The sequence below is a fragment of the Eurypyga helias genome, unplaced genomic scaffold (genome assembly GCF_000690775.1).
Source record: "Eurypyga helias isolate BGI_N326 unplaced genomic scaffold, ASM69077v1 scaffold9344, whole genome shotgun sequence".
NCBI classification, from domain to species: domain Eukaryota; kingdom Metazoa; phylum Chordata; class Aves; order Eurypygiformes; family Eurypygidae; genus Eurypyga; species Eurypyga helias.
In genome coordinates, this window is record NW_010244307.1 from 4,209 (window position 1) to 18,711 (window position 14,503).

At 38.0% G+C, this 14,503-nt stretch overlaps 1 protein-coding gene across 1 annotated transcript; it reads right to left on the reverse strand.

The window, feature by feature from the left end:
* Window positions 1–438: 438 nt before the first annotated feature.
* Window positions 439–14,250, reverse strand: SLC25A16 (solute carrier family 25 (mitochondrial carrier), member 16). Its single transcript, XM_010149699.1, has 8 exons — window positions 14,085–14,250; window positions 11,872–12,005; window positions 10,141–10,204; window positions 4,238–4,359; window positions 3,632–3,698; window positions 2,661–2,823; window positions 1,700–1,768; window positions 439–986 (listed from the first exon to the last, which is right to left on the reverse strand). The coding sequence occupies exons 1-8, from the start codon at window positions 14,248–14,250 to the stop codon at window positions 830–832; spliced, it is 942 nt and encodes a 313-aa protein (XP_010148001.1). The 3' UTR covers window positions 439–829.
* Window positions 14,251–14,503: the final 253 nt, after the last annotated feature.

The window sequence follows — 14,503 nt, forward strand, 5'->3', positions numbered from 1 at the left end:
GTCTCCAATAAACTGAATAGAGAACATTCAGCTCCACAGAACAGGTACAGAAATGCTTCGTAAGATTAGGCCCATACTAACTGCCTCAAGGAGATCTTCTCTAGCACTTGTCACTGTAAAAGTTCCCCCTGGTTTTATTTGCGTAGGTACAGCATTTTTTAGAATAGAATGTCTGCCAAGAAACTGGCTTCCAAATCGCAAGATTTCTAATAACGTTACATACATCTTGTCACTTTTTATTGAAATGGTTGAACAGACTTTCACATGTAGCAATCTGAAGATATATGCATTGTTCTTGCATACAGAAAACCTGTACAAAGAAAGAATGATAAGATGCTTAAGCTGTGGTCTGCTGAGGTCAGCCTCTACCGAGCTGGCAAGTATTTGAATACGAAAAATCACTGCGTTTTGTTCAAATCGGTTTATTCAATTTAATTTTTAAAGAACAGGTGTCTAACTCCTAGCTTAAAAAGCAATGTAACCATGTGTGTAACTCCTGGAATGGTGATAAAGCTAAATAACTAACAGCTTGAAACCCGTATAAAAAATGTGGGTGTCATTTTAAAACTGGTTAATTCTTAGCATTAATCTAATGAAGCCTAGAAGCTATAAACATTTTTTTGCACTTGATCTAACTAATGTTTATTTTGATCTGTCTCCTGGTTTGACTCCAGGAAATTAACCACACTTTGGCAACTAAAAATGTCAGACAACAGCAGTTCCACAGTAACAGATAGCTTGCTTTTTTTTTTAAACTTCAAGTAATTTACTCGCCAATATAATTTGAGGACTGATAGTGTAGTTTTATAGGAAAGTCTTAAAAAAAAAATTAGTTGAGGTGCAAGAATTGTTTCATAAGTTCATACGTGGTAAAAGCCACAGCCTGGGAAGGGATACAACGAATATAATTTAGAGATAAACCACGGTATAATCCTCTTCGTATTCCATGTTGTTGATAGACGTATTTCAGTGTCTGCACCATTGTACTGGAAAAAAAGAACCCAAGTCATTCTTGGATACACATAATCAATAGTCAAAATCACTTTCTTTAAATAGAGGACACTTGTTTCACCTAGTTCTTAAGAGATCTATGGAGACAAACCCACAGGACCAGTGTTAAAGCTGCTAAGGAAAACAGAACAGCAACGTTTGCAGTAAGCAACATCCAGGTTGTTTATGAAAGGTGAGAGCTGATTTAATATTGTGATCTTAAGGTTATTATGGTGCTTCCACTGGAGGAACCCCAACTAAGTGTGAGGTGTGGGACATCACCATAAATGCAAAAAAAGATCAAATAAAGCAGTATTATGCAAAATCATCTTATAGAACAGATTCTGCACCATTAAAAAATAATTTGAAACATTTCATTTCAGTAGAAGCACGCAGTATCTTAGGGATCCAGCTGATATTAAAGACAGACATCACAAGTTGAGTTACAATACAAAAAAGTGTTACTAATACAAACAGAATATTACTAACAAAAGTGCCATTGTGATTTCAGGGCTTTTTTAACCCCAGAGTGATAATGGCAGTTTTGTCTGCATGGACACTTATTCATTAAAACAATGAAGAAATCAACAACATAGTAGGTTGGGGGGGGTGTTTTTGTTATGTTTTGGGGTTTTTTTTAAACTTAAGAATTTAACTTTGCTCAGAAACCTAAGAATTCAGTTACTACAGCTGAAAAGAAAATACTTACAGGCACTTTTCAGAGTCTGGGAGAACCGCTCCTAACTGCATTCGCCTACGAGTTACATCAAGGGGATACCTACAGAGGAGATATTTAAACAGCAGATCAACCAGACATGTGATGACTATATGAATATCATTTAAAAAAAGAATACAAAGAAGTCCACGTGAAGCCTCCAAGCTCTCTTTTCAGTGAGTCAGGAATCCAGCTCAGATTCTCAACACAGCTGAAAGCTCTCCAAAAAGGGAGAGTTCCGTATACAACCAAAACCAGCAAATCACATCACTTAACACATATTCCATTTGGCATGAGTAAGGAAGACACATTAAGATCAGATGAGAATATGAAATAGTCTGTAAAACGCTGGAGGGAGAAGACACCTGAATCAAAAATAAAATTAACAGTTTAAGGATTAATAGAAACTGACATCTGTAAAGCAGTGATTTAGTAAAAAATTGATGCCGTAAGTCCAATAAATTAATTTTATGGACAAAATAAAATGTGACAAGGACAGCATGAGAATGGAGAAAGCAGGCAAAGTAATAAAAAAAAATAATGCCAAATACAATATCTAAGACTTGGCACTTTTTTTTCCCCCCCGTTTTTCTTTTTAATTCTGTGGCATCACAGGTTACATTGTTTTGGAAATAAACTTGAATAATAAAATCCTGCAGATCACGTTCATGGTCAAATCTTCATAGCTTACTAAACAAGATGCCAATGTTTCATGAGATTTATGTGAATTTGTATAATTGGCTCAATGCATATATCTTTAAAGACCCTGAAGATTAAATAGAGATTAAGTAAAGGAAAAAATCGGAAATAACTGAATTGCAGTGTCTAATTAACATGATTTAAAAGCCTTACTAATAACTAGACTTACATAAAATCATATTCTCAGATAAAAGTTCCTTTAGAATGAACAGCTATATAGGGAAAAAAACAAACCCCAAACAATACCCAAACTTACGATATCGTCTGAGCTATCGCTCCAGCTATGCCACCACACAGCAGATTTACATGTGTTTTCAAAACTAAGACATCGGGGTTATCTAATGAAGGCCGTCCAAGCAAGTTAGGTGCTTGAGCAAGTCCAATGCTCTTTAAGGTACCAAAGGTAAAAAATGAAAAACCTAAAAGGAAATTTAATTTTATGTACTTTCATAAAAAAGCAAACTATTTTCTGATGCATCGTCATCATAAACAAAAAGCTGCAATTACAAAATGAAACTATTTTACAATTCTTTTAGAAGTTTTTCTTACTAAGAAATAGGCAAATATTATTTTGAACATCTACAGTAGCTTCTGTCCAAGTGAACTAGTGTTTATAATTAACATTAAAAGAATGCTTTAAATAAGCTAGATTGTGGGGTTTTTAAATGATTGGAATTTCCACTAAGAGTAACTCCTAGGATCTTTTTAACTGAATAACATCTCATTTTTTAAATACGAGTAGTTTAGCCGGGCAGCTCTGACGCTCCTCCATCCCACGTCACCCACTGCTTTAGCTTGTGTAAGCGTTTCCCTAAGAGTCACCAGGAGATGGAGCCAATACACAGAGGCGCTAAGTCTCCATCCACAGAGCGCTCTGCGCTCTCACCGATCTACCTGAGAGAAATAGCCTATATGCTTTCTTGTGGGAAAACTGGGAAGCAGAAAAGAAAGAACCACTACTTTACCCCTCTCCCTCTCAACTCCAAGTTTCAGAAAGCCTAAGCTTTGCCTGTTGAAGATCCTTTAACACACAGTGATCAACACTAGATTAAGACTGAAGAATTGCAAATGCTTCTATTGGCCTACCCTCTCCATTCAGTAAAAAAAACCAAAACACAGAATCCTTGATTTTAATAGAAGCTAATTAACTAGGCATGCAAATATATTATGTAATTTTAGTAGCACGCATAACTGCTGAAGGACTGCCACATTCTCTTTTTAACTTACCCGCATACGGTGCCATTCCTACAACAGTTGGCATCAGCCCTCTGTAGAACCCCCTAAAACCACCTTCCTTGGAAAGAAAATTACAAGTACATTTGTGGCAAGAATTACAAGTAGTATCTTAACAAATTATACGTCTGTTCATACGGATTCACACAACAGTAATCTGACTAGCATCACCTAGCACCAAGGAGCTAACATCAAGTTCCAGTTCCTGTGTCTGAAGAATTGAGGGGACAACTGCCTGGCTCCATAGGAGATAAAGAAGGGAAAATGAAGGAGAAAAATCTACATCCAGCATCATAATCTAGGAGACATTGTTGCCTTATACACATCCCTCCTCCCCCTATTTTTTTGTATCATTACTACTTGTTCTTCAAAAGCAACTTCTTTGCTGTGTTTGAGCTCCCACTTACATGAGGCTGAGCTACATCCTAACAGCCTAAATAGAAGGAAGCAGCCAGATAATATTTTATATTTTAAAAAAAATCACTGTGCACACAATGAAGTCAGGTTATTTTCCACCAAGCCACTATTTTCAATGCAGCGCAACATTCTTTAAAGAGCGTATTTTGCTTTGACAGGACTGAAGATTAAAAGAAAAAATACCTTTGTGTAAATCATCTTGAATGCATGGATAATTCCCATGTACTTGTGTTCCCCTTTTACTTGGAACGCCAGACGAACTCTAACCATATCAAGAGGGTAAGTACAAATCACTGCTGTAATACCTTTATTAAAAACAAAAACAAAACAAGCAAACAAAACTCACCTACACCTTATCTGAATCTAGGATTATTTTGAAAATTAGAATTTCCTTTTGTGGCAGTGAATATAATAGTACATACAGATTATTTTGTTAAAGAAACAGTCACAATCAGCAAACAGGAACACTAACTTCAGCAACACACGTAGGATCTATGTTTGTACTTGGTGTTCACTGAAGCTGCACACCTAGGCCTTGATTTTCCAAAGATTTATGGGCCTAACTGTATTCACAAGAACACTCTTATTCAAGTCGACAGCTCATAAGCATCAGGCTACTCAAGTGCATCAGCTTTACTGGATTGCTACCATGAAACCTAATCCTACCATATCTTTACAAAAGAAAAAAAAAATCAAACCACCAAATTTACATGTTTCATTTCAAAAAGGCTGTGTCAGAATTTGATGTGATGACTGGATATAGATACACGTATCTATCTACTGCATCTGAAATACTAAATATATTCTAATAAAATTTAACATAAAGTCAGGATAGCACTGTACTTAACTGTGTTGCATTGCTGCATTTAAATAGTTCATGTTACAACAGCACTTCAGTTTTAAAACTCTGACCAAAAAAGCCATTTCTAGACTTCAGATGCCCAAAAAAAAAAGATCCTGGGATTCACCTAGTTATGAACTGCTGTAAAACTGATTAGATGGTGTCCAAACTGTAATTTTGGAAACAGAACTTGAGTACAGAGAATGACTCCTCCAACAGTTACCTGAAGAACAAATTCTTTCTTACCACTAGTTTTGGAGGTAAACCACTCAGTTGCTGACAAATGATTTGGAGGGAATAGTTAAAACTGTTTACTAAAACCAGAGGTCTTTTTCTGGAGGTATACCACCATCACAAAAAAAAACCCACACAACTGGTAAAAGGAGAAAGAGAAAGCAAAAACCTTTGTGACTGATACAATTTTCTAGCAGCTGCTGCAAAGGCGCTGAACATCACCCTTGAAAACTGGTCCTGCAGAAGACAAGCACACTTTTTATGCTGGCAGGAAATTGCCACTTCCTCTTAAATTTTAGTCTCTTAATGATATCTCTTTTTGTAGGTGTATCATTTCCTCTCCTTTCTACAATGTCAAGAGAAAACCACAACAGGGAGGAGGGAAAAAAAGCAACCAAACCAACAACAAAAACACAAACCCAACACTACTCCAGCAAAAAGCTCCTCATAACTTTCATGTCTGGAGACAAAAAAAAAAAAAAAAAGGCAACTTTAGTAAGCAGGATGACCTGGCAGAATATATCAGGATTAGATGAGGAGAGAAAAAATTAATTAATACCTTAAGTGAGCTATCCAAAAAGCCGACACTGGTCAACTGCCACTTGAGAGTAAAGTTTGTGGCCTTCTAGAGTGTCCTATCAGTAATATATTTTAGACGACAAAAACATCTCTTTCATAGATTTTTGGATGATTTCTCTGAACAAAAAGCAGACATCTGCAGTGATTTCAGATGTTGTCTCACCCATAGGGTTCAAAAGTTGGAAACTGCAAAACACCAGAACAACTTTAGGACTGTTTCCACTGACCTACATTATTAAATGCAATCCCTCAGACTACAGCCTTTTCCTAACAGATTGACCAAGATGTCCAGAAACATTGTAAAATGGATGAGTTCATGCAGTTAAAAAAAAAAAAAGGAGGGGAAAAAAGCTTTTGCAGAGCTTAAGAGTTCACAGGAAAGTCATCCCACTTCAGAAAACAGACAGCTTTATCCCCCTTCTCTTTCCAATCATGCACTCTACTATTTCCCAGTGCTCGTGTACCCAGGAATATTCCCTGAACAGAGGCTAGCAAACAGGCCAGCCAAGAGCTTGGTGAATGCACTAACTAGTGATCACAGTCCAAAAATAGCAGAACTGGGGGGGGGGGGGGGGGAAATCGGGCAAAACTGAAAGAAACCATACATAGTAAGGATTTAAACAGGAAAATTTTTTTACTACTTCTTAAAATCCTCTAGCCATGATTTCTGAAAGAAATGGGATTTCTAACATCAGCCACAAAATACACTTTCTTGAAGCAACTGGGAGGCATGTTACTGCTTACAGTTCATCTAAGCTAAATGTACGTACGAGGGAACAAGATTTCCTCTGGGGCTCAGAAGAGACACTACCCTTTCTGAGAGGAATGGCAGTCAGCTTTGGGACACAAAGTCATTGTGGTCAAGTCTGCAAATTACCAATTATCAGAAGTCAGAGCACAGCATCTTAAGGCTGATTCCTTGTCTTGAGGAAGCAAAGATACAAAATAATGAGAGTTAAGGCAAACATCTCCCATGATTGGTTAAACAGGACAGAACTAGAGGTATCTCAACAGTTAAGAGATACATACTGCAATTCCCAGTGTCTGATCTGAAATAATCATAATAGGGCATTGTAGCTCCTCCCTCCTTTAAGGAAACACTTCTTCAAAAACAACAGGCTTTTTTCATTGTAAATTCTTATGAGGAAGTCAGGGAAAGCCCATTCTTCACTTACCATACTGTCTCAAGCACCTTTGATACTCTTGGGGACTGGGTTACACAGACCTTTACTAAGACTTAATGTCAGTGAAGCACAACAGGAATTAGACTGTCCTTGATTTGGTTCCCAGGCTTTGGGACTTGACAATGAAATTACCTATATAAGGATTTATTTCTGTGTCCCAACTTCCCTACTATTCCTCCATTCTTAATAATCTTCTTCCTTTGAAAATAAAAACTAAAAAAACCCAAACCAACCTGAAGCAAGAAAAAAACCCACATGACATACATTTACAAAGTTCAGGTACTGTAAACATATCTGATACACGAGTTTTTATAATTTCCGTGTCATGCTCTTTGTACTTTATCTGTAAATACGTAGATCAAATTGAATACTACCAGGTGATGCAGAGGTATACAGTTCAAAAAGTGATAAGCACAAGTCACAGCCTTGAACTGCACAAGATAGGCTCCTTAAGTAGTACAAAGATTAATCTATCAAGGAGGCATCTTCTGAACAAAACAAAGCTTCAGGAACTAAGCATACAAAGAAATAGCTGATGGCAAGGAATATTTATCAGACAGGTTAAAGAACTGCCTAATTTACAAGTCCTAATATATCTAGACTTCCAATACATAATTGTTTCTTTCAGAATTGCACTTAAAGACATAAACAGCACCGAATCTTTTAACAGTTACTAATTGAGGCAACATTTGAATCACATACTATTTAAAATTGAGACAGTATGCTCCTAGATCAGGTACTATTTTACAATCACTTTCACTAAAAGGATAAAAACAACAACATGCTTTCTGTACCAGTTTCATGGAACCCGAGTTTATTCTAGGTAACATCTAGTCCTTTCTGGTTGTTTGTTTGGGGTTTTTTTTATTTGTAAGTTAATCGAGTGCAGAGGAGGAAATACACATTTCTGTGTTTTAATGCAGATTTTTCAACTAGAAAACTAAAAAAAAAAAAGAATTTGCAAAATCATCCTGTGATACAGATGTTATTTGAGCATTTTGTTTCCTAAACCCCACTAACCTCTATGATTTCTCTACCTTCTCCCCATCTCTGTCTTTCCTTAAAAGAAGTTACATACCATTTATCTGTTAATGAGGTGTTCCAGCTAAAATTTAAATCACACAAGGCTCAGGAAATTCAGAGTTAAAGTTTCCACAGTAACTTTAACTTGGCCTCCTTAAATATATGCATTACAATAGGTTTCTCTTTTCTCTCACTCCACTACCCCCATCCTCATTGCCTTGTTTTTCCCTGTGGATGTGCTTTTGATCCTGTTTATCAGTTACAGAAGACACTCAAATGTTTCTCACCGCTTTGAAGCTGATTCAGGTCTGTTGACCGCTAGTACTGTTGGAAACACTGACATAAGCAAGATTTAAGTATCAGTAGGGTACGGAGAAGTGAAAGCAGACAGCTGTGTGACTAGATGGTGTAGAGGGGAGAAAAAGGAAAGGGAAACAAGGGTTATCCATTTTCAACTGCATAAAACTGGGTTCCAGAAAACTGTTGAAGACCCCTCTCCTCCAACACTGTGGTGTATGCAGCACACCATCTCCTTTAGTCATTTTAAACTTGGAAGAAACAGAACAATAACCCTTATTGGACCCAGCAAGAGACTAAGCCACAGGACTTAAAACAAGAAATACTACCAATTGCTTTTAAAAGTATTTTCTTATTTTGTTTGCAAATCTAGAGAACTTCTGTATCAGATTTCAAACTCTGTACTTTTTGTAGTCACGCCTCCCTCCTCTGCATCTTCTTGGCATACTTGATATAAAACCTCCCCTCTTCTTTATGTCGTATCCCAAAAAGCAGTTAATGCCACCTTGTAAACAAATAGTAAGGCACTCACATGGGATACCTGACCGCTCTATTCATTTCACTGCTCACCGACGTCTAGCTCATGTACTCAGTTTTGGGGTTCTCAATACCAGACTGTTGACTATCCTGTACTTCAAGGCACCAACACAAAGCATTTAATTTGACCATGGTTTCCAGATAGTACTGTATATTGGTTTTATTTCTGTTACTCTAACCACACAAAGAAGATTTAACCAGTAAGGTGCTTAAAACGATGCCAGATGCTATTAATTTATCCACGCAAAGAATTCCAGCATGTCCAACACTGACAGAGTGAAGCTGATTATTGAATGTGTTCTCAGTGCCTCAACAGTCAGGTTACAGGTCTCTGACAAGGCTCCTGAAAAAGCTTTTGGAAAAAAATAAGTTTAAAATGTTCTTTAGTCCAGTTAAAGCCAGGGGGAAAGAAAGAACGAAAAAAAGAATCTATGTGTTTTTAACACCTATTTCAGATCGAAAGCCAGCCAAGTTCTGGAATGTATCTTGCTAAATGGGGCCTACTAGTTTCTAGGACCTCTGAATTGCTTCATTTTGTTCTCTTTCCTTTTCCTCTGATGGCATGCAAAGCCAAAATACCTTTGTGAGGTCTTCCTACTTTAACTAAAGGGAGTATTAACAAACCCCACTATTCTTATTCCAAAAGAAGCTAAATACTAATACTCATGGCATAACTATTTAAGACCTGTCACTAGACAGTATCAAGCCTGCTTTACAAAGTAAAGGCACATGAAGAACCACCTCAGTTAAAAATCAGTCCACTATTACTTACCTTTCCCTGTTTTTTCTTAGCTACTTACGGCTGAATGACTAGCAAGAGGAAAACAGAAGTGTGTAATCATGCAGTTTACACATCGGCTTTTCTACTCCTACTGCTCTAATTGATAAATCATTTTTTTTACTGTTCACACATACGATCGAAAGAGCATCATGACAATCCTGCACTGGATGTTGAAAAATATAGACATCCTTGGCAAATCCAAAAAAATCTCCCTATTAAAGCAGCTGCAGTTCTCTCTGTTTCTATGGGCTTATATTCAGCCTAGTAGCAACGGCAGACAGGCTGATGAGCCAATGCTACTAAAACTTGCTAAAGTCTTTTTACTTTCTCTTGAAGACACTGGCTTTTTCTTTTTTTTTCCCAAGCCATAATAAACACTATAAAATCTGTGCTTTATGACATGACACAGAATTCAATGCTTGAACAAATACAAAGAATACTCTTAGGCAAACAGCTTTCAATTAGGCAACTCTTACATTAACCATTTACTAGTATTTTTGCTTCATACAAATGTGCAACAGTTTGACTTGAAAACACATCAAATCATCCTCTAAACAAATATTAACTTTCCAGCAAAAGGGATGTCTGCAATCCAAGTACAAAACTATACCTGCCATGGATCCAGCCATTAATCGATGCACATGCCCTGAAATCCCAAGCTGCTTCTTTATTACCTACAAAATATGGAACGTTTACAACAGTCATACATCAGAAAATACAGGGAAATATAGTATACAGTTTATTAACACATTAGGGCAAACCCTGTAGCTGTTTCCAAGAAGTTTACAACACTAGAAATTTAAACCAGAGCACTTGATCACTGTTAAAAGAATTTTCTGAACATTGTTGCTCTTACCAATTTCTTATTAAAAGCATTAATGTGCTAAAATTCCACTAACCAAGCACAACGATTATTGAAAGTATTTGTACTGCTTACTTCAGAAATTAGATAAATTGTTTATTTAGTTATCTTCAATGTATGTCAAACAAGACAAACTGAATACTATGCTTGGTGCATGATAGAGAGCAAAGGACACCAAGCAAAGTTGAAAAGTGACATGTTTCAGAAGAGTAAATTTGTCCTCCACGCACAGCATGTGAAACATACTGCTATTAAAACTAATTGGATTTAAAAAAAAAAAAAAGAGAAATTGGACAAGCATTTGAGAACAAGAACTTCCTAAGTTACGTTATGTCCTCAAGGAAGTTAGAAATTAATTTCCAGGCTTTTATCAAAAAACTGGGACTATTTAAGCAGCAGTTTCTGCTATAAAGATCATTTCATATCTTCCTTCTTGAAGAAGTGGGTGGGGCTTTTTTTCCTTTTACACATTCCAGCAAAACATCCTGAATGTTTGCTGTCAGTCAATAGATCAAAAACTGCTGTGATGCTAAATGGTTTCTTGATATCTGGCGATTCAGAAATCATTTCATCATAAAGCATGCCATGCAGTCTCCTATTCAGCACAACATAAAACAAGCACAGATCAACAGCATTTGTGATTACACCACAAAAAAAGTTAAAGATCTGAAATTCATTAGTTACTTCTTGGTATCAGCCTTCTGAAATTTGCTTTTTAGGGAAGAGAATCACAGTTTCAATCACACTGTCTTCAGTAAAGATCATGCAATTTACTTCACTGGGTACTACATCTGACCTTTCTAACTTGGACTCCCTCACTGCTAACAGTAAAATGGCATTTTTCACCACATCTAAGCAATGTTTAAAAACATGTTCCAGCTAACACCTGACCTCCAAAAGATGTTTCAGGGATTTATTATGTATTTATTATAAAAGAGTAAATGCACGAGAGCAGAAAGGAATTCACAAATGTTGTGGGATCCTGAAATGAGCACGTTCTTTCCCAGTCATTTTCATCTAGAGCCTGACGCATTCATTTGTCAGGTCAAATATAATGGTCACCTCCAGACAGACTTCCCAGTTTAAGTTATTCCTTCCATCTAGTACTAAGAATCCCAACACAATGTAATAAAGAGGTTCCATTTGAAATTTGGTTCCTCCGTTAGTCTCTAAGGGCTACTTTATAGCAATACAAATAGCAGCAGTCTTTAGATTACCATTTTCTCTTTAAAAAATGGTATTATTCTCAACAACAAAAGTACAGACATCAGTGAGATTTTTTTCCTTAAGCAACACTACAAAAAATTTCACAGTTGCACTGACATTTTTAATGGGGAGATTCAGATAAAGCAACCTTAGAAAAGACATGCAGCTAATCAATGACACGCTAAAGTTTCAGTGTTAGATTCGATCACTTAAAGAATCTGTGTTCATTGTAGGCAGCAAAAACACACAGGAAAACAAAATAAATTCCACTACCTTTTTATATTGGTCAAATGCCATAAACTGAATTGCGCCATATGGAAAGATTCTAATCATCATTGCCCCGTTTCCTTTATACAGCCCGAGGTAACCTTCCTTTTTGGGGACAGCACACAAGGTAGAAAACACTCCTGCCAGCAATACAAACAGAGGTATTTAACAATTACACTGGGGGGAGGGAGAAAAAAACAACATCAAGCAAATATTACTGACAATAAGAAAGTTATGTGTAGAATTAATGCCTGATCATGTTGCTCATGTGACTGCAGAGAGTGGAAAATCCACTTTCAATGCCCCAACACTGCCAGCAGCAGGTTTAAGGTTAAGTCTTATCAGTTTTCTCACCTCCGGGGCTCAGTGCATCTCCTTCCAAACTCAGGCATTCCATGACCTGCCTGGATGGCAAGCAGCCCTATCTCAGACAACACCATCCACCCGCTGAAGCTAAGAGGAGCAACGGAAGGAAGGAAACTGGTCGAATTGCAATTCAGTCAATTCAAAATAAAGGAACGCTTAAAAATCAAGACCCATGGGAAAACAATCTAATATTGCTACATGCTAAGTTACAGATTAAATGCATCACTGAGGAAATGAAGTAAACAAGTTTAAGGTTCTCATTACTTACAACTTAAACATCTCACACTTCCTGTCCCAGAGTTGTTGCAACAAGAAGCAATCCTATTCCCTTTTAATAGGTGGGAAATAAGGCAAGATCACACAAAGGTTGGGCCAAGCCTACAGTTTTATTATAAACATATTATTAGTTATGCACAAGTGCCATCCAATTGACTTTTTTAGTTTTTGTAAAGGAATAAACCGTAACAATTAAACAGTTTTCATTCACATGCAACTACTCAGCAGCCTAAGAGCCGTACATGAGACACAGTTCTATCTTACCTGCAGGCAGGAAAAAAAAAAAAAAAAAAGAGTAGCTGACAAACTTTCATTTGAAGTTTAAATAAAACAAATTAGTTAGTTTCCGGGGTTCTAAGAATACGACATTAAATGTATTTTTAAGATGTCATAGAGCGAAGGCAGTAACAAGGTTTAGTGAGCGCTTTGGTTAATTGATCTACTGTGTCTCTGCACTCACAGGTATCTCATCCACGTAATTTTCTTTTTTGCCCATATGTAAGAGGAACATGCATTCAAGTCAGACACGTTTCAAACAATCAGCATCACATCTAACACCCTAAATAGGGACGAAGCTAAGATTTTACTTGCCAGTTATGGCACAGTGCAGAGCAAACAGAAGATAAGGATTTAAAATATCAGTCAAGCCAATTACTTCAGCCTTCAATTCTTAGACCGCAGATCTGAGCGCATACTCACGTGACTGTGTGACCAAAACGCCACATTAGCCGCGTTTCCCTTTTTGGTTCAGCGAAGTCAATATCTATCCATTGACTTTTGTTTCAAGACTTTAAAAAAAATCACTATCCTTAGTGTCCAAGTTAAAAAATCCCAAGTTTCATTACACAGAAAATTAACCAACTCAAAATCTTTTTTTTCTTGACAAATTTCCAAAGTTCTGACATATTTCGAGAACAAATGACATAAAGTACCTCAAATACTCTGCACAAGAGGACACTGTTACAGCCCCACGGAGAATGGTTCTGAACAACTCAGTTTATTCTCACCACTACGCAACACAGATGCCGAATCCGCATCACCTGCGCCTTGCGCCAGACACAGATCCACTTCTGTCCTCAAATCCCGTCAGCCAGGCTGCGCACCAGTCCGGCAGGATTTGGTGGTCACCGTCTGGTACTCACCAGCCCCCGGTGTGGGCTACCAGGCTCTGAAAAGCACCGATTCCCAGAGCGCCTGGAGACGGGCGGTCACTGCAGCAGGAGTTACCTGCCGTGACGGTTTTTACATAAACCATCCAAGCTCTGAACTTGCGATGAGCAATCTCCGGCTGGCTTCAGTCAAGAGGAAGATCAAGCCTAGCTCTCACATGCTTTATTGAGGATTATTCTGACATCTCCGTCTCTAACTCGTCAACCAGCACCGCAACCGCCTCACTCGGGGCTTTGGCTTTCCTTCTGAACACCAACAAAAGGCGGCGCAGGCTGACCAGACTGATACAACCTTCTGTCGGCCTAGCGACCTTTTCTTACCGGCCACACAGCTGACTAAAGCAACAGCCCCAAGCCACAGGGCACTGCACTCAAACCCCCAAACTGCAGGCGCAGCAGCCAGCTTACCAAGGTGCTTGTAATGGTGGTTATGAGCCTGCAGCAAAATCTTCACTCGATCCAGTGGCGCAGTGGTTGTTTTGGCACAACATCCTGCAACGCCTTTCCAAGAGGGCAAAAAGAAAAGTGACGGGAGGCAGAAGTTCTTTATAAATAAGGGATTCTTCCAATGCATTTTTAAATGGAATAGGGGAGGAGAAACTCATTAGGAACTGGAAGAACCCGCAGCAATGAGTAAACAGCCTCTATGAGAAGCATGTTACAAAACCCTCAAAGCCTTCATGAAACGTATAAGCTACTTTTCCCGATTACAAAAGCCCAGGCCGCCGTCTCCCAGCTGCTGAGGCCGCAGAGGCAGCTTTCAGAGAAAGTTACTCCCGTTTTCCGCCCCGCTTCCTCCTTCCCGGCTGCGGGGACAGCCGCAGCTG

Bases quoted from the DNA above. Each gene is read 5' to 3' on its own strand.
- SLC25A16 (XM_010149699.1), bottom strand. From the start codon at position 14,250: ATGCATTGGAAGAATCCCTTATTTATAAAGAACTTCTGCCTCCCGTCA. The intron at 2,824-3,631 runs GTAAGTTAAAAA...ATTTCCTTTTAG, and splicing joins AGGAATGGCACCGTATGCGG to GTTTTTCATTTTTTACCTTT. The intron at 987-1,699 runs GTAAGTATTTTC...CTTTTTTTCCAG, and splicing joins CCAGACTCTGAAAAGTGCCT to TACAATGGTGCAGACACTGA.